Source organism: Urocampus carinirostris, chromosome 16, assembly GCF_059441175.1.
Source record: "Urocampus carinirostris isolate Australia breed hairy pipefish chromosome 16, RoL_Ucar_1.0, whole genome shotgun sequence".
Lineage (NCBI taxonomy): Eukaryota > Metazoa > Chordata > Actinopteri > Syngnathiformes > Syngnathidae > Urocampus > Urocampus carinirostris.
This window is the reverse complement of record NC_142364.1, coordinates 28,945,969-28,967,067: the sequence shown is the minus strand read 5'-3', so window position 1 is coordinate 28,967,067 and position 21,099 is coordinate 28,945,969. Positions and strand designations below refer to the sequence as shown.

At 38.5% G+C, this 21,099-nt stretch overlaps 1 protein-coding gene across 1 annotated transcript; it reads left to right on the top strand.

The window, feature by feature from the left end:
- The first annotated feature begins 290 nt into the window (after positions 1-290).
- On the top strand, positions 291-15,191 carry st8sia3 (ST8 alpha-N-acetyl-neuraminide alpha-2,8-sialyltransferase 3). Its single transcript, XM_088356286.1, has 6 exons — positions 291-332; positions 934-1,469; positions 4,462-4,491; positions 6,197-6,316; positions 7,020-7,577; positions 12,131-15,191. Exons 2-6 carry the CDS (start codon positions 1,306-1,308, stop codon positions 12,411-12,413), a joined length of 1,155 nt encoding a protein of 384 aa, XP_088212412.1. The 5' UTR covers positions 291-332; positions 934-1,305; the 3' UTR covers positions 12,414-15,191.
- Positions 15,192-21,099: the final 5,908 nt, after the last annotated feature.

The window sequence follows — 21,099 nt, the reverse complement described above, 5'->3', positions numbered from 1 at the left end:
CATAACGTATGAATACGTTTTCAGAGGCATTGTAGAAATATTTTTTTATGTATTTTTTCTATCCATCCATCCATCCATCCATTCTGTGCCGCTTATCCTCACTAGGTTCATGGAGGCTGCTGGAGCCCATCCCAGCTATCTTAGTGCAGTGGGCAGGGGACACCCTGAACCGGTTGACAGACAGTCATAGAACTCACTCGCTCATTCACACCAACGGACAATTTGGTCTTGCCAATCAAACTGACATACATGTTTTTTGGAATATGGAAGGAAACTGAAGTGTCCAGAGGAAACCCATGCAGCCACAGGGAGAAGATGCAAACTATGCACAGGTAAGCCGCAGTAGCTGGAATCAAACTCTGGACCTCTGCTTCCAGGATTGATTTCATTATGATAAATCAAATTAGATGGCAGGAGTGGCTTTGATCAGATATTTGCCCACAAATCGAGGAAGCCCTTCTTCATAGTGTTGCTTCCCTTTTCTGGCAAATGAATGTGTGTTTGCGGACCCTTATGGCAAGTAGGCATAGTGAATCAGTGTGATGAGAAATGGAAATGAATATTTTTAAGAAACTTAGCAATGCTCAACTGTTGTTTACTAAACACTGGTAAAAGCTCAAAACACGTGTTTTTTTTTAAATTAAAGATTAGGGTTTTGAATTATTTTTATTTCCAATGCCGATAAGCCTCCAAAACTACATTTTCAGTAGGCCTTCAAAAATGAGTCAGGCATTCTTGTTTTAATAGTCAAATTACAACAAAAAATTGTTTTCAAATGTACTTTCGTGCACATTTCTTTTGTTACAAATGCTACTTTTGCCACCTGTAATAATTTTATTTTTACTTGATAAAAACGCAGAATATCTCAAGCATCAGCTGTTCCTAATGTAGTGTCCAGTGCTGAATGTGTGTTCTTGCATCTCTACCGCGCAGAAGACAGAGCTCCGCCTAGCTTAAGGATGCTGCTGTAGAGCAATACATCCGCATCACTTCAAGCTAACGCCGGCTTAATTAACAACGGGGATGAGGAATGGAAAGAGACAGTGAAGATGCTTCTGAGGGGACATTGCAGCCCTCAATTCAACCCACTTCTCCCTGGATCTGCGATGCCGCATTCTCTTCTTCCGTTTAGCTTATGAAATCGTGCCACTCCGCTTCTCCTGCAACGTCCTTGTCGCTAACATCCCCATCCCCCCCACATCTTCTGTCGCAGCTATGTTTTTGATGTCCGCGTCTCCCCCGCTCCGGACCCGCCTCGGCCGCATCCTGGTGCTGATCTTGGCCACCCGCTGACGGGGAGGCAGGATGGTGCGCATCGCTAGCGCCCTGGGGCTCGTCATGTTCAGCGTGGCGCTGCTCATCCTCTCTCTCATCAGCTACGTGTCCATTAAGAAGGACTTCCTCCTCGGAAGCCCTCGATATGGACCCAACGGGGGACCAAGGATGTATATGTTCCACGCAGGGTATCAGTGAGTTGTGGCAAGGATGTGATTGCTTTTTTTGTGCGTTTTTTATTTGCGTCATTGCATTCTTAGCAGTTGCTACTGCAGATGCTAATTTATTAAGCACGGTGGTCAATGGTGAGGGGCCCAGTGAAGCCCCTAACTTGGGCCCAGCTGCAGTCACTGTTTTTCATTATGTTATAGTCACCATTAAATGTGAATTGATTAGGGTCAGGTAACAAATGTTCAAGTCACAAGTAAGTGTTAAGTCATTACCTTTAAGGTTCAAATACTGTATTTTCCAGACTATAACGAGCATTTGCAAATCCCAAATTGGCCAGAAATGAGAAAGTGCGCCATATAACCCGTAAAATATGGTGGATACGATCAGAAAAGCAAACATATTTAAAGGTCTATTCCTATCCCTACTACCGTATTTGGGCAATGAGAAATTCATTGATAAACTTTGCTGACCAAAATGGCAAAACACACAACAGGATTTAAGATAACAAGCGGGTAGCAAAAACTGGTAAAAGCAGCCAACCAGGGCCCCTATAGAAGAAGCAAACAAGAACAAAATATGATTATTGCTTTCTGAATTTTACTAGTCATTACATAATCAAATCCTCCAATTCCAACCCCTAATGCCAAGTGCCAAGCAGGGAGTCAATGGGTACCAATGTTGTAAGTCTTAGGTATGACCTGGCCAAGGCTCGAACCTGTGAACTCCAAATCCTGGAGAAGGTGCCCAAGCCTCAGGTCATAGGACTAGTCTCATCACCAAAATATCAACAAAAGCAAACGGGAAACCTAAATCACAAAACGTACGTGTCAGGGAGGACCAGAACAGAGCAGGAGACCCCAGAGCGTTCGTTACAAGTCTTTTATTTGGGGAAGCGTACAGGGTTAGCGGGAGACGCGATGACCGTCGAACGTCAGCAGCAACGCCGTGAAGACAGCTTCGGGACACGTAGCCAATCGTAGCGTGGGACGGAAGCAGGTCGAGTTTACCGGGACTGAAGAGAAGATCGTAGCGTGGAACGGAAGCAGGTCGGATCGGAGGCATGCAGAATCAGGTAAACAAGTAAAAAGACACAGGAAAATCAGGCGAGTCAAACGGGGTAAAAAGTAATCCTCCGACAAAGAGTTCTCCGCGTAACGCGTTTAAAAAGGGAGCATTAACCAATCAGGAAGCACATTCCAGCGCGCCACATGATTACCCCAGTCTGTTTCATGTTTATGAGAATTTCAAGGTATTAATTAAAATATTGGACATTTTATGTCCTGGTCGTATCAGTATATAGCATTGTTTTCAATTACAACTGAAAAGTTTGAATATCATTATTGAGCTGGGAAAAAAGTGGTATTGAACAATAATTTAATTAATTAATTAACCTAAATCTTTATATCATTTGATTGAAAGAGCAAGAAAGCAATATAAAAACTGTGACCAGGGATACCTTTTATTGTGTATCCTTAACTTATAAATAAACTCTATGTACTTCTCTTTTTGAATAGAAGCATCAACAGATAAGTAATATTCCATTATGAAAAAAAAGTCCATGCAATGAGAAAAAACAATTACAAGATGGCTTGACTTGCTGTTAGCCTGCTAATACTTCACTAATTCTGTTCTTTGTGGGTGAGGTATACGTCAAATCAGAATCATTGGCCTCACTATCGCCCTCTGCCATGAGGCTAGAGAATTGCATGACTCACTCTGCATCTGCAGATGCCCAGCACAATAAAAGGTTACATTCTAATCGTATTAATAATGTTCATAATACAACGTTAATGTTCAGCAATAAAAAAACAAAACAAATAGTTTATAAGTTTATATGAGAATAAACTAACACTGAACAAATATCACTGTTAAATAAATATTTTTACATATTCATGATGACAGTTGAGGCACAGCCTCACCTACCTCCCCTGACTGCACGTCACTGTATACAGTATAGTCTATGCGCATTGTGATGAGCATATATTTAATCTTATAATTATCAGGTCTATTTTAATCATATTCACACCAATACACTAGATTATTCCCAATGGTTTGTATGGCTTAGCTCAAAGGAAAACATCCGTCATATAATCTCATATATGGGATTTTGATGATGCACATCCCCCTTAATCATCCTGATCTTCTTCACAAAATAATTTGACAACTTCCTGCAGAAGGATTGCTATTTCTGTGTGGAGTTTTTAGTGCGTGCCTCCATGGGGATTCTCTGTGTGTGATGCTAAAGAGCAGTGAAGCTAGCAAAGGTTCTGGAAGTCAGCAAACTGCCCTTGACTCTGATTTACAGCACAAGCGCTCCATTCATTTCCCCCCTGCTGTAATCATTTTCCTTCAGGCTCAGTTGTCACGATGGCGCAAGGTTATGCTTTGAGTGAGTTTGACTCGATTGTCCTTTTGGTGGATGTTGAACAAACGCTCACATTTCCTGTTGCCATATTGCCCATTTCCCAAGAAGTAGTGACATTCTGTTTTTTGTGATGGGTGGTTGGATAAAGTTTGAGGGGTTTTCTGTAGTGCTCAAGACAACACATTTTCAGGACTAATCTGTAGGTTTTGGAGAGAAAATTATGTGCTGTACATGTAAAAAATTATATTGCACAACGCACAACGAAGAAGCAAATATTAGTTCAATAAAAGAGTTGTCCTTTTGATAGGGCAGTGTTCATCACATGGAAAGTCAGGCAGCGAGGAAACATTGATCAGAGCACCAGAGGCAAACATTTGTAACTAAATAGACAGGTGAGAGGTTCGAAGATCCTTTGAGTCTGAGCAGCGTAGTCCAAAAGTAGTAGTCCGAGAGGTCAGTTCTGCGTTCAGCAACAAACTAGCAAAGAACCAAGGGGACAGAGAGCTATTTTTGCAACTGGTTTTCTGCTACTCATGGTAACAATTTGTTGATACTCATTTGTTTGAATGCTTAGCATTAGATCTTGAGGAAAAAATGCTGCATGAGTCTAACTTATTTTTCTGTGTCTCTGTTTCCCAATCCTTCTGCAGCGAGAGACCACCTCGCAAACCTGAATTCAAGTGAGTACAATTACACACTTTGATGGTGAACCCAGTGACACTGTAAGATACGGCTTAAACCTCCGCCCGGTTCTTTTATCTCATGAGAAGGCATATCCTCATCTAACTAGGTACTAGATGCCAGAAAGATTGAATACACAGCTGTGAAGCCTTTTTTGGCATGACGAGAAATAAGTCTGTTTTATTTAAAACAGGTTCCAGTCTTACTCTGTCTTGGCTGCCCGCCAATGCAAGTGGGCACTATTCAGTCTCCCCACTGTGCCCTAGTGTGACCCAGTGGGAGTCTTAAATGATTCAAAATGGATAAAGTGTGCCAGAGTGCTTTTAGGGCCCGGTCACACAGCCGTTTGCGTCTGTATCGCGGCAGAATCACGACCAGAAATTTCTGCCCGTGAAGCAGACGCTGTTGGACGCTTTGAGATCGCGATACAGACGAGATACAGCCGTGCTTTACACGCGGCAAGAAATTCACACGCGGTTGGCCACGCGAAAAAGTTTTGCGCTGCTCAAAACTTTAGAACACGGGCAACCGCGGGCGGCACACGTGGTACACATGCGGATATGACGCGGTACGGACGCGGAACGACGTGCTACGGCCGCGGCCAGGGCGTGGTTACACGCGGGTAGGACGCGGAATTTTAGCGGGTAATCGCGGGTGGAGCACGGTCATAGCACTTTTGTTCTACGCCTGTATCGCGGCGTTATCACGTGAATTAGCGTGTGTAACGCGTGTGACGGTCAAATGCCTTTCTCCGCGTATATTCAGCGCGATTTGCCGAGCACACAGTTGTGCTCGAGACGTCAAGGGGTGAACATGGATCCCCGTCACCGTAGTGACCTCGTTTTAATCCATTTTTATTTCTTGACATTTCATTTCATTTCATAACAAGTTAATAAAATAAAAAAGAAAAACTATTACAAAAATAACATATTGGCTTCTTCTTCGGTGCCATAGCTTGAAATCTTTATCTTCACGGGACTGTGTCTTGAGCGGTTATGATTTCTACAGCCCGGCTCGGCAGCTTTTATACCATAATGACGTGGAACTGATGCGATGAGGAAGCGGAGCAGTCGCCGACGTCTGTTTTGCGGGCATACCACTTATGAACAGCGGGTTGGCCAATTTTGCGCATTTTCTACCGCAGGCAACCACGGGCAAAAAAAAAATCGCAAAATTTTACCCGCGATACAGACGCAAACGGCTGTGTGACCGGGCCCTTAGATAGGAAGGTACCTAGCAAGGACAGTCACAGCTCAGGTCTTCTTATATCTGAGCGGTCCAATGTGACAACACACATTGCAATTTTTATATTTTGATGTACTGATTCATCGGTCCAGGTTTTTGTTATTATATTACTCTCTTGGTACATTGAGGTTATTCTGTGTATTCTTATGAGACGTTCTGTTTTAGCCAAGTGTTTTTGGAACAAAAAACTACCGCATATAATTACATAAATCCCTGCGTCTCATATATGAAGATCCCATAAAACGGCTTTTAAATAGCCAGATACTAAAATAAATAAGTGCTGAAAATATGAATAAAACTTACAACTAAACAACGAGAATTATTTAAATGTGTGGATAATAACAATTTAAATACAGACAATAAAGATAAATACAAAACAATTTGAAACCATTTACTGTACTTTAAAGTACCTAAACCCAGTTTAATATCGCAGCTGATGGACCCTATGTTCCTGTATAGTTCCCAGTTGGCATTGAAATATTTGGATCCAGCATTCACACCACTGACGAATGCTCTTAGCGAAGACCTGAAGAATTCTTCTAGATGGAGGTACAACAGCACAGCTTTTATTCAACTGAGGTATGTTCAGCATTTCGTGATTTTTTTATGTTCTAATTCCGTTTGAAAAATATTTAGTTCTTTTGAAGCATCAAATTTCCTATTTTGCTAAATATGCATCCAAAATAACTAAAAAATGATTTTAAGAAAACACAGTTTTATGGTTTATTCTAAATATTGAAAAATATTGCATGTTTATTCAATATATCTCCCTCACTCAGCCAACAGCCAAGCAGCAGGAAAAGACAGGAAGACAAAAGTATGAGGTCTACATTAATCTAATGATATAGTATACAAGTTTGTCTTAAGTCTAGATTTAAACACTTCCACTGAGGTTGCAGATTTTATGTCGGGTTTCAGAATATATTACAGTACCGGGGCCTGAATGGAGAACGCTTTTCAGCCAGTGGATTTCTTCATGGCTCTTGGAGTCACAATTATTCCATCATTTTCCGAGCGGTCGCTCTGAGCAGGTACACAGGGCACGACTAAACCAGAAAGTCCATGCGAATAACGGAACCTTAAAGTCACATATTAAGGGACAGAGAGCCTGTACAGGTCAGCTGAAAGTGGGGTGATATGATCATATTTCTTATCGTAGTCAAAAGCCTTCCTTTCTATATTTATAAAAAACATTCTACTAATGATAGGACATATGGTAGGCTTGGTCCTCCATAGAGAAGTGAAGTGATTATTTCAATTAAACAATCTTCTATTATTTCAGGAAGGAAATCTCTCAATACATCGACATACCTCACAATTTCACGTTGAGGCGAAGCATAGTCCGCAACGGGCAGCTGATGCACTACGCCTACTCCAGCCACAAGTACGTCTACTCCATCGGAGAAAACTTCCGCTCCCTCCTTCCCGAGGTCTCGCCCGTTCTCAACAAACACTACAACGTCTGCGCCGTGGTCGGCAACAGCGGCATCCTGACCGGCTCGCGTTGCGGTGATCAGATCGAGAAGTTTGACTTTGTCTTCCGCTGCAACTTTGCGCCAACGGAGGTCTTCAAAAAAGATGTCGGGCGGCGTACAAACATGACGACCTTTAACCCCAGCATCTTAGAGAAATACTATAACAATTTGTTGACGGTGCAGGACAGGAATAACTTCTTCCTGAGCTTGAAGAAGCTGGACGGCGCCATTCTGTGGATTCCGGCGTTCTTCTTCCACACTTCGGCCACAGTGACCAGGACGCTGGTGGACTTCTTCGTGGAACATCGTGGACAGCTCAACGTCCAGCTTGCCTGGCCCGGGAACATCATGCAGTACATCAACAAGTAAGACATGCACATAGTCATATGAAAATATTGTAAACTTCGGACTGCAAGATGCTACTTTTTAAACATTGTGGCTTTAAATACAGTGTGGCTTATTCTTTTTTTGTTAAAGGTACAACATTAAAACAGTAATATAAATAAGTAGTTTACAGATTTCCAATTAAATTATATGATAAATCACAATTGTTGCTATCAGTCACAAATTCCTCAAGTGTGCACACCTCAGAGGAAAACGGCAAGCTGCTCTTTTCACTCCTAAAAACTAATCATGCCATAAGTAGGAATAAATGTATAAGTAAAGAAAAAGTGTTGGGAATAACGCCATTATGAATAACATCGTTACGTTATTGACCAATCTTATGATTGGTCAATATCCATTTTTGGGTGATTCTGTGTTGGTGAATTGTGTTGGGCATAAAAAGCGTTAAATCTGGTTTGTATTGTATATTTTTCTTGTTGATTTATTATTATTTAAATTTAATTTCCTGTGTTTTTCAGTGTGTTAGTATAAAAATGTAAAATTTATATTTTTTCTTCTTTTATCGCTATTTTTTACTTTTGTTATTGTGTTTTTTCCTATTCTTTTTTCCATATAATCTATTAAACTCATTTTATGCTGTTTACTGCTGATTTATATTTGATTACATTGTTTGCTGTTTATATTTGTTGCACTTCACGTGTAGGATCAAACTTTTGCTGGTGAGGTGCAATAAATATTACAAGGTTCAATTACACAATTAAGTGTCTGTTCTTCTCTATCACGAATACTCGAACATTGTTAAATTGTTTGACAGTAAACCACTTCTTTTTCAAGTAAAATAAATAGTTACTTTCCCTGGTAACTAGTTAATTCAGTAATTCAGTTATTAACTTTTGTTTTTACTTTTTGGATGAAGTAGTGAGTAATTATTACCAATTACTTTTTTAAAGTAACATGCCCAACACTCTAAATAAATACCTACTAATGCCATACAACTAAATGAACCCATCAATACATCATGTACTACCTACATTTAAGAAAAAAAAGCATTTATTCATTCATTTATTTTTGCATTTTGTCATTCGTTTCCCTATTTACTTGGTCATGAATGTTGTTGTATTTTGTCATTGTGAATTGTCATTGTATTTTGTCCTATTGCTGTCGTATTTTGTTAGATTATAGCACATCAAAATGTTTTTCAAATGAGTTGGGCGGATCAGTGATGATCAACCAATGAGTGAAAAGCTCAGCCAGTTTGAACCTGCCCGTCATTTGAAAAACGTTTTTTGTGACAAAATTCAATGACCACAAAATGGAACGACAGCAAAATACAACGACAAAATACGACAAAAAAATTCCATGACAAAATACATGGCACAATGATAGAATAGATAGATGAAAAAAATTGTATCTCATATTTTAGGTATTACATGAATTATGTATGTGTTCATTTATTCACATGGCATTTATTTGTAGGTATACAACACATGCATTCTAAACAAAAAACACCGGTATGCCATTAGGGAAAAAAAGTAAACCATGAAAAACAAATGAATCCGCTCTGAAAACTAAGTAAACTATTTTATAAACACATTAAAACACGATAAACAATCAAACAAACAGACAAACCAAAACTAAATAAATGATCAAAATGAGTTTATTTTGCGGTTTGCATTTTTACATCATGCCTCGGAAGACATTTTATATTTTTAAAATGTTTAGTTTTTCCCCCTGATGCAATGGGCTATTTATTTGTGCATTCAAAAAGTTAGAAAAAAAGGCTTAGATCATACTCATACTTTGAAAAAGGACACAACTAATAATAATCAAAATTATTTTCTTTTTTTTTAATATCTTGTGCATGTGAAAAACTGTGTCATGAAAAAATAGAAATATTACATTACAACGACAATAACCAAACTGCATGATAAAACTATGATTTTAAGAAATATATGTGCAGGACTGTTTTGGCTGTTGTGATAAAGTTATTCATTTTCTTTAATACCGATAAAAACTAAATTTCTATACATTCTGGGTTCATTATAAATCAGCTGAAATATTTCAAATCTTTATTTATTTTAATATTGCTAATTGTTGCCTAACAGTATACTTTATCAGGATATTTTAAAATTTTGACATGGGATATTTTAGTTTTTGCCATTATCAGCCACATTAAAAAAAACAAGACTTAATATTTCCGTTGATTAGCAATAAATCCATTATGTGTGACATTTTTGTTTTTTCAATTGCATGACAAAAGATAAAGAAATTCATAACAATATTCAATATTTCTGAGACATTTATTTATGAATCCCATTTTGTGTGTGTGTTTGTATGTGACTTATAGGCTCCAAAACGGCTCAACATTTTTTTGGGGGGAGAATTTACAGTTGTACTTTAGCACTCCGTGAGTGTGTTTAGCTAGATTTTGTGTCAACGCAGCCCGAATAATTATCCCCCCAAAACAAATTCTTTGTTGTTGTTTGCTTTTGTGGGGTCTCTATCGCCTGATGGCGGCCAGATTGGGTACTGCAACTCCCAACAACTGATCTCTTCAAGTAGCCGAATTAATGTATTGGCATGGAAACGCTGGGGCATTTGGTTTGTAGGTGTAAAAACATTTGTAAACTTGAAAAAAATGTATATAATGATCATTGCTATGAATGTAATGTCAGACCACATGCTGTCATTAGATGTTTACACCGAGTATGTGTGAGTGAATGCAGGTACTTGTGTGTGGAGGGCAAAAAGGAGATTTAAACTCCAAATCCAGATTATAAAGAAACTACTATTTAGTGAAAGGTATGGCACCGAGATGAAACTGCAGAGAGGGGCTTAGGTCTGCTTCTTAGTGTTGTAGTAACAGAATGGCCACTCTAACAGTAGCCTAATCTTCGGCAAGCCCATTAAATCGACCTGCTGGGGACGTATTAGCACGTTTAAGCAGCTCAGGCGGGCTTTTTGCACTTCAACGGCTTGCTGAGCGCCTTTTGTTGAAGCCAGTTTCGAGAGTTAGGACTCTCTCGCCAAGGAAGAAAGACGACTTTAGCTGCAAATAATCCTATGAACAAGTATGATTGACCCCCAATAAATGATTATTGTTAGCAGTACCGTGCGGTGAGGTTCGTGTCTGGTGAGGCACAGTCAGATTTACAAATATATGAAACTACAGTAAGCAAGCAAAAAATATATCACCATTTAATACCATTTAATTTAATATTTCCATGACAATATGTAGGTACAGACTTACCTGCCTGCCATGACTTTACGTTGATGGTTAATAGATTATAGTTCAACAAGTGACAGCGTGCAAGGTTTTTGATAAATCCGTGTTACTGAAAAGAAAGACTGAAAAAGAAAGAATGAAGACTATAATAATGTAGTTTGTTACATTGTTTTGCTTCATTGCTAATTCTTTGAGAGAAAAACAGACTTTTAGAAATATAGTTACAGGCATTATCTATGCATGTGTGCATACTGTATATTTTGAATCCAGCGCCAGGGCAGCCATACAGTGGAGAATAGTGTCAGATTGTAACACAGACGTGGTTGTGGTCTTTATTTTGTCATTGGGGATTGTTGCAGTAATAGCCCTATTGCATAGACTTGATATATTTCTCGAGGATTAAAGGATACATGAGTGACCTGACATTGATGCCGTCAATACGGATGGGGGAGTGAAGCGTTTTTGATGAATAACTTCCACTGTCCAATTTGAATGCAAAAGTTTAAGACTTTGATTTTTGAGGGAAAAGTTGAAATATTGCAAGTACGTTGTGAAAGTAAAATCGGTTCTAAAAAATTCAGCCTGACCTAACATGGGTATGGGTACTAAAGCCCGACCTAGCCCGAACTTGAAAATTCTTTACTTCATTTTGAGGATTCGGAAAGAGGAGAGGTGATTTATGATAACGAATTAAAGCCTGTCTTTTGGAACAAACTCTATGTTAAACAAGACAGTATGAATATGTACATCTTTTATATTTAAGTGCCTGCAGGAGCTACATTAACCGACAATTTTCCATCATTGACAGATTTTTTTACAAGTTCACTGGAAGACCTTAAGGCCATCCATTATTTTGACTGGTTGAAAATAGGACCATAAACCACACCCATAGTACATCCTTTGGAGTCCAGTGTGGAACTTGAAAAGAAAGAAAGAAAGACAAAGTCAGCGAGAGAGAAGCCTCGTCCAACCCGGACGTAATGATTGACATTTTAGGCCCAACCTGAAATCGGGCTTCGGCTAAAGATCTTACCTCTAGTACGTTCTAAATATTCAATAAAATATTGTTAAACCTTGCTCTTGTTATAATTAAAACATGTACTAATCTCTCGTCTAAAATTATGTCATACACGTTTTTAAACATCACTTCGGTGTTTTGCATTTAAACTGATGCGTTGTAGAAAAGAGCAGTTTGCCGTTTTCCTCAGGCCCCCCACAAAAGGAAAATAACTCACTGTATTTTAAGATGCGGTGTTTAGAATATATCATAGAAGTAGCTCCTTGTAATCCGGACTCTTCGCAATTATATCTAAAGAGCTTTCCCCTTTATTTTTAACCTCTCACTAGCTACTGGAAAACCAAACAGCTGTCGCCTAAGCGTTTGAGCACCGGCATCCTGATGTACACGCTTGCGTCTTCCATGTGCGACCAGATCCACCTCTATGGCTTTTGGCCGTTCGGCTGGGACCCCAACACGGGCAAGGAGCTGCCTTATCACTACTTCGACAAAAAGGGCACCAAGTTCACCACCAAGTGGCAGGAATCCCATCAGTTGCCTGCTGAGTTCAAACTCCTCTACAAGATGCACACAGAGGGACTGCTGAAGCTCAGCCTCTCCCACTGCGCATAGACGGAAAACCGCAGGTGGGATTTCAATTGTCCGGCCCGCTGGAGAATTGGCGGCCCCAAGTCACAAAAGTACCAGTCGGACAAGGGCTTACAAACACAGTTTTCGCAACGGCACGGTTTGGGCGATAAGTTGCTATTGACTCTTGCGCCAATTTAGTCTGATTACCAAGTCTTTCTTCATCAAGCTTTGAAGGCTTTTTGCTGAAGCCTTAGAAAAGGGGACTTGGTAGGACTGTGGTACCTAATGTAATCAAATCAAATCAAATTGATTTGTATTGCACTTTTCATGGAATTGTCTTTATCGTCATTGATATCAACGTTATGCAACAAGATTAAACATGGCATTCCAGGGTAAACGTGTGTAAAGAGCATTAAAGAGAAAAAAATAATAAACGACTGTCAGGATAAATAGGCAAAATTATTTACAACGTCGTGCTTAGAGACTGGCGAAGTTATAATAATAGTAATTAAAAGGAATAGTGCATCGTAACAATAGTACAATGAAAAGAAGTGCAACAACATTTAGCAACAAAACAAATCCCTGAATAAGATATGTTTTTACAGTTTTGTGTGCTTGTTTAGGGTGGTGATGGCCCTGGGCCTGTTTGTCCTTGTTTTAAGGGACCCATAGCGCCTACCAGCAACAGGTCAACGAGGTGATGGCCGGGCTGGGAAGAGTCCTTTATAATAGTGATGGCTCTGCTGCTGAATCGCAAGCTCGCAATGAATTACCTCAAAGTGCTGTATAAAAACACAATTAACAACAATAAAAAAAAATCAAATCCTTTTCCCCAAAATTAAAAACCCAAAATGCTAAGATAAAATAAAAATAAAATTAATATGAAGAAATAAATACATCAAATAAGTAATTACATACAATTATGGCAGGGCACAGACTAACCATGTGAGGAAAAGGACCTGAGGGAGGCTTATTCACTGGCAGCAGACAGTGCGGTAAACCTCTGCATTAAACATAAAAACTAAAACAAAAAAATGTGAAATAGAAAGTGAAACATATTACAGTAAAAGCTCGGAAGTAAAAACTATTAAACTAAATAAAATGATCAATTATCAAAAAGTGGATCTTGGGCCACTTCTTAAAAATACCAATGGCGTGCTTCAACGAAACTTTTACAAATATTTTCATTAAAAATCAAGGAAAGAATATCCACATTCCATAGTCAAATCTTAAGCGTGCATATCATATTCTTATGTCACTACCACCGTCTTGACACCATTTTCTTACTCATGATATAGTATGGATATCGCAGAACAAAGTCTGATACTGTAATTTCCGATCCATCACCAGAAAGCATTATACAGGAAATCCGTTAGAGTGATTTTTTTTTTTCAAACCCAAATAAGGCGTCGATTCTAGTTTACGTCATCAACCCATATTTTATTTTCTGTCCCCTATATTTCAGCTTATGTATTAAACATGCATTAAGCTAATGTATATGAGCGCTAAATAAGAAGATTTTGTATGATATCTGATTAAATCCGATACTTCGTTTTTAGCTACTATACGAACAGCATCCGATATCTACATGGGATCGAGGCACCCATAGCTTTTACATCCACTAAGCAGAAATAAATGGGAAAAAGGGTTGGTTTTGGTCACTTTAAGAGGACCTTTGGAGAGGTCTTTCCTGCAAACGTGTAATTGTATTTAGCAATGCAGTACCTGAATGCCTTGATGGGACGGTGGACTACCAGATGGTACCCCCTGCAATAATCCAGGGTTACTGCAGCAATATTGCGCACCAGGAAGGGAACTTCAGCATAACGTCATGCAATCTAAGATAGGATAATAATTTGCGCCGTGAAAACGCTAACACATCGCATATAAGTGTAGATAATGAATAATACTTAGGTATATATTGATTTTACTCGGCAAAAGTGCACTACACTTTGTTTTATGAGTTGTGTATTGTATTATCCTGACAACAAAACATAACATTACACTCTGCATTCAGCCCAAAACGAATAATTTGGTAGAAAAAAAGACACACAAGTCGTGCTGTAGTAACATTTTTGTGACTTAGGTAATAATAGAGCTAACACAAGTTATTAATGAATCTTTAAATGCTCAAAAGGAGGATGGAAATTTACAATTTGACCACTAGGTGAGTTTGACGTAAAACAAACGCTGCTATGCGACCTTTAAGTACAACATAGTCTGCAAAAAAATGTTCACAAAAGTTTCTGAAGTAGCCAATCTTTGGGGGGAAAAAATACTGAAAAATACAGTAACGGCATTTTACTTCATTTGAGTTTCATTGCTGAATGCTGCTGCCTTAGATGGCCAGTGAATCCTTAATAATTCGTATTTTTTTTCAGATTGTATTTAAAAATGTTAATGGTATTTAATAACAAACAATTTTATAATGAGCTATTTCCCTTCTTTCAGCACAGGACAATATTTTTGGGGGGGAAACTCGAAAGATTTATATAATTTCCTTTCGTTTCAATGAGGAAAGACCTTTGTAGGCCAAAACGGAAAACAATACATAAAAAAAAGGCTATTCTACTATTAAAAGATATATTGGTTCACATTTAGCTCTCTTACTGTGTGTACTATTTAATCATTTTTCACCCCTAAGGTTTTTCTGTTGGAATTTGGTTGCCCAATGTGTATTATCACTTGTAAGCATAATGTTTTTTTTAGGATGTTTTGGGCATTAGCGGTGATGTGTCCAGTGAGGCACAGTCAGAATTTTCAAGTGAGTGAACCTACATTGTATTCATCATTTGATTGGCAGAGCAAGAAAGCAAAATGGAAACTTTAGCATTTACAAAAAGTTGTATTGTTTTACCTTAACTTATAAATTAGGTCCTTTTGAATAAAAGCATAAATCGATAGTTGGTAATCCTCCGTTATTGATGGCTTGAATTGTTGTTAGCTTGCTAATACTATCAATAATTCTATTTTTTGGGGCTGTAATTGTCAGAACCAGCACAAATGGTAGACCCAATCGCGTAATGTTTACTCACAAGTTTATTGAAATGTAGAGGAAAGTCAGCGCCAGCGATTCGGGGCTCGCTGGGCGCGAAAAGCAAGCTACTTACAGGATCGGAGCGTGTTCCGAATGTGGATCTTCCGGAGCGGGAGATTGTAGTGTAGTTAAACTGTTGTTACCCGGGACGGGAGATCGGAACGTGGTCGGCGTCCGGAACAGGTCAGGAGCCGAGACGGAAGATCAAAACGTGGTCGGGGTCAAAAAACGTGTCGTGACAAACGGGGAACGTGGAAGACAGGTGACAAAATGGAACCGACGGGAGTCTGAGTCAAAAATGCTTGCCCTGTGAAAACAGAGGTTCGCTGACGGAATGACAACAGGCGAGTGAAAGCACCTGGTGCCAAACGAGCGGGCATAGGTGAGTGTAGTGAGTAATCATGACAATAATGTGCGCCGAATAAGAATGCTTGGTTACGGTGCCGCCCTCTGCCATGAGGTACAAGAATTGCAAGTCTCAGTCTGAATCTGCAGATACTCAGCACGGTAATACGATATATAGTAATTGTATTCATAATATTTATCGTATAATGTTAGAATTCATCAACATGGTAAAATCGAATACAAAAATTGTATTGTAAGACTGAATAAACATGACCATTTCATAAATCCTTCATTTATATTTCCATTATTACAGGTGAGGCACAGTCACATGCGCTTCCGCTCACTGCACATCACTCGACATTAGTCCAGTTAAATTGCATAATAGGACAAGACGTCAGGTAGGGGAAAAACAATTGTTGGTATCATTATGCACTACGTGGAAAATGATAGTTAGAGGGAAGATTTTTTCATTAATATTCCATTGATTGATCTGGTCATCCTTTCATAGTTTAAGATTTATGCTGCATAAGAACATATTACATAAGTGGATTAACAAGAAATGCAGGGACATGGAATAAGATACAATATAAAGCGATCTGCAATTTGTGAAATTGTGAAGATGATACTTTGTTATATTGAATCTTCTGTATGTGTTAACCAGCACCAATCACTTATTGAATGTATTCAAATGACTCAATGTGAAGTGGATCTCTCACGTCTTACGTTTAATGCTGCAATGTGGTGACAAGAAGCAAAAATGGGACTATTTTTATAATACCTTTTTTTTTTTAAATTGCCAATGTGTTCCTGCTTTCTCATTTTCGAATGTGCATCCGTTTCTGTGCATACCTTTTTTTATTTTATTTTATTGACATATGATTGTGATGGAATTTTTTTTTGTCAGTTGGTTTAGTTTCATTTTTAAAAGAAATGTTTATCGTGACATAGCTATAGGAATGTTCATAAATGAATATGGATGGTCCATGTTGAAGAGAAATGTTTCCCCGTTCGGTTTTGCTTAATTCCCCAATAAATGTGAGAATAAATGATAAGATTTATATCTTGTTCTTATAAACAAGGTGCTGCAGTGGGAATTTGGGCAGACAACTTTGAATAAACCATCTCTTGTTGACCCTTCACGGATTAAATTTAAGAAATTGTCCCATTCCAAATTCCAAATTTGTATTTCCCCCCTTTTTTTCTCTTTTCTTCCCTTGTCTCTTTCATTTTTATTTCCGTTTAGTTTCTTTTTACCAATTTTTTCTTTCTTCTTTTCGTGCTTTTTTTCTTTTTTGTTTTCTTTTTTATATTCTTTTTAAAAGTAATATGATACGGTTTGGTCATTTTGAGTCTCCATAGTTTGTAGTCTACCTCAAACTATCATCCTGAGTTCCAGACATTTGATATAAACGAATGGTTGAAAGTTTAAATCAGAGGATAATTGAGAAAAACAATTGTTCAGTGAATGATATAAGATATTGAGCAAGCATTTATTACAAACAATTACACAAAGAGTCATATATAGAACATCCACACAAGCAGATGACATTTTTATCACGTCATTGATTTTTTTGTAATAATATTAATCACAGTAAATCTCGAGCATCTCTGCAAGTGCCTTTGTTCACGTTAATAAACTCCACTAATCTGCTGTCATTTCTCATTCCGCCGTGTGTAGTCGCCGTGAATTATTAATACTCCTTTTCTTCTCCTTCTCATGCAACCCTTTGATCAGAAGTTGAAAACAGTCACAGATTGCAACCTTATCGCCTATTCTCGCTCGCCCGGCCGAGAGGAAATCAATAGGTTAAATCAAATGTTATGATTAAAAGAATTGCACTCCAGAGGACATGAAAAAATCATGTCAAGGGAAGAGTCCAAACAGAACACAGAGGCCCCCCACCATTACCCCGGCACCTTTGAGTTTTTGGTTAATAGATAACATGTCTGCAAAAAATAACTTGATGAAGAAGTAGGCCTAGGCATTCCCCCCTCCTTCCATTGTCACGTTTTTTTTCCCAACTAACTAATTGATGAAGCACCAAGCTTGATGATGTCTTCCTCTGATATTTTTCCCCCACGTTGGGAGCAAGTTTTTTTGACGTCTCTGCAATCATTCATCTTCTATCAATTTTCAAATGTTCCCACTTATGGACATATTAAATATAATAGTGTAAATAAACTAAATTTCATCTTCAACAGAATGAATTAGTATTCAAAAGTAGATCATGATAACAAAGCAATCTAAATGATATACAGGCTCTAGTGTAGTAATGGCCCACGGACCATAAACTGCCTGTCAGGCTTTTAATTATGGCCTGCTGGACGAAAAGGGTAAAAATATCATGAGAATATGTAATAGTAAATAAAGTGCTACTAAAAAAAATAATGTTCTGTTATTTTTGGGTGCCAGCTTTGTCCCCAGTGCCCTCTTGTGTGTCTACTACAAAAGTATGACTATATAAATACTACAAAAATACTAGAAAAGACTACAAAACAAAATATAAAATTTAAAGCTTGATAAGAGGGACCTAAATATTTGGCTTTTATTCTGAAAAGAAAAAAGAAATATTACAAAAACATATACTGTATATTAAAAAAACACTACTACCATGACCCTATAATACAAAATCACTACTACAGAAATACTGCTGCAGAAATAACTCAAAAAACAGAAATGCAAATACATAAATACTACCAAAATATGACTACAGTAATACTACAAAATATAAAGACAGTAATACTCCAGAAACACTACTACTATGGAAATAATACAAACGTACTACTCCAGATATACTACAAAGAGTATAGTAATACTAAATAAATACTACTACAGAAATAATAAAGAAAATACAAGGAAATGCCTGGTTGATTAGTTGGATCCTTAACCAGCAAGGTCCTAGGGACCCAATTTTTTTGTGGTGTGACTTTAGCAAGTACAGCCTGATGGCGGCCTATCCCTCTCCAGGACAACATATGTTTACACCCGGTCTCGAACTAACTATTAAATTTAGGGCTTGAAAATAATGATTTTGCCTTTTATTCTGAAGGGAAAAGAATACTGTACTACTCAAATATTACAAAACACTACCCGTTTATTACTAGAACACAAAAGACTACTACAGAAATATCACTACAGAAATATGACAGAAATACCTCAAAAATACTACAAAATACTACTATTACACTACTACTGTCATGATTACCGATTGAGAGCACCTGCAACTGCTTGATTGGCGCCAACAGCCTGGACAGCTGATTGGCTGATGCTCTCTTTTTAAACCCCTGGCTTCCAAGAGGAAGCCGTCAGATCGTTATGCAAACTGTTGCCACCAGCTCAGTAAGCCAATTTGTCCGACTCTGTTCCTGCCCTGCCTTTTTCTGCCTGATCTTAGTTGCCGACCTCGTTTCCGAACCTGACACCGCATTTGCTCTCTAGTCCAGGCCAACGACTAGTAATTCCTCGCTAGACACGGAAGTGCCACTTCCCCCTTGTCCGTCAGCAATCGGATCGTGGAAGCAAGCCCTCTTTAATAATAAAAACTGAGAAAACGAGCGCTATTGGGTCCTGTGTCCAATTGTGGTCCGTGACACTACCGTAATACTAGAATAAAAAACCACTACTACAGAAAGACTTCAACATAAATACTACAAAAATACTGCAGAAATCCTACTACGGTAACAATATACAGTGAGACCTCGGTTATCGCGGTTAATGGGGACCAAAACCACCCGCGATAAGTGAAAATCCGCTAAGTAGCGGCGCACCTTAAAAAAAAAAAAAAATAAAAAAAATAAATTTTTTAATTATTATTTTTTAGACCCAGTTAATGGGGACCAAAAACACCTGCAAAAACTGAAAATCTGTTAAGTAGCAACGCCACTTCAAAAATAAAAAAAATAAAAAAGCGAGCCCCTAACCCGCGGCGCGTGTACTTTCGGGCGTGATGCGCACGACACCGCGACAAGCCTGTCGGAAGCGCAGAAGAATTTTGTACGGGAGTCGGATTTGGGCACAACACCAGGAAAAAAGCCCGCAAAAAGTGAAAATCTGCAAAGTAGCGACGCCCCTTCAAAAAAAAAAAAAAAAAAAATCTTCTTTTTTTTTTTTTTTTTTACTATTACAGACCGTGAAGCTCTGAATCCGCGAACGTCGAACCGCGAAATAGCGAGGTCCCACTGTATATGGTTGGAAGAATATCTGCTTGAGGAGAATTTCATCGCACTCTGTGCTTGAGAGGGTGCCACCATACCAGTATTTAGTTGGACTCTGTAGAAAAATGTAAACATACCAAACCTTCACAAATTGCCTCTGATGGATTGAGGATTGTTCGTGACAATGTAAGTAAAGCAATGGTATCCAGCACTATGCATGTAATAAGTAGCAGAAAAATCACACTAAAGACCATTATAGTAGACTTACAAAATTTACAGTTTTGTTACTGAGAAAAGTGGTAGTGTCAGTCCCTATACTGAGCCCCATCACGTTCCACGGATACCTTCTCCGCCATAGTCCACCACTTCCTGTGCTGTGAGTAGGGGAAGTACAGCCTGGTGGCGCCCATCCCTCTCTAAGCCATTCATTTAGGTAATGATTTGCTGTCCCACATTAAACAGATAGTACTGGTTTCCATAGTACTATGGCAGGAGAAACCACCTGATCTGATTTATATACAGCACCTTCATCATTTGGTTGCTGTTGTTTTGTGGTGTAAAGTGTCATACCACTCTTCAGAGATGAGCTAGACCTCAGAATTGATTAATCACTGGGGAAAAAAATTATTTTGTTACGAAATTTTGAGTACCACATTGTACAAATATGCATTGCATCACTTGTGGCTTTTATATTTTTGCTGAAAAAAATCCAACTATGTGGTGATATCAAAGGCTCAGAGTCTCTTTGTTCCGTAAAGGATTTCATTTATTTTTTGCATTTGTATTCACATTTTTTCTATTTTTAAAGGAATACATTATTAGATAGTTGAAAAAAGAATGCCATATGTAACTAAAATGTGGAGCAGTATTCAAAGCCATGCACGTCCGTGCTGGGTATTGATGAATGCGATGTGTACAGATGAGAAATAAAAGCTACCCTCAGATCGGCGTGCATGTTGGCTGGAAGGAAACAAAGCTCGCATGGAAATTCATCACTAGTATTGATTTGAATTAGCATGAGCTGGTTCTGCCCGTGGTCATGTTCCGCCTAATGTTTGCACGAGCGAGCATACCGTACTGTATGTGTACACAAGCATGGAGCTGCGGTCCAAAGTGTGTTTAACTCGGGAGGAATGGCAAGGTTTTAAATTATATAAGTGAAAAATGTCCTGTTTGGATAAAAATGCATTA

Excerpts from the sequence above, each read along its gene's own strand:
- st8sia3 (XM_088356286.1), top strand. The coding sequence starts at position 1,306 with ATGGTGCGCATCGCTAGCGCCCTGGGGCTCGTCATGTTCAGCGTGGCG. Across the intron at positions 6,317-7,019 it reads ACAGCTTTTATTCAACTGAG|GAAGGAAATCTCTCAATACA; the intron begins GTATGTTCAGCA and ends CTATTATTTCAG. Across the intron at positions 7,578-12,130 it reads ATCATGCAGTACATCAACAA|CTACTGGAAAACCAAACAGC; the intron begins GTAAGACATGCA and ends ACCTCTCACTAG.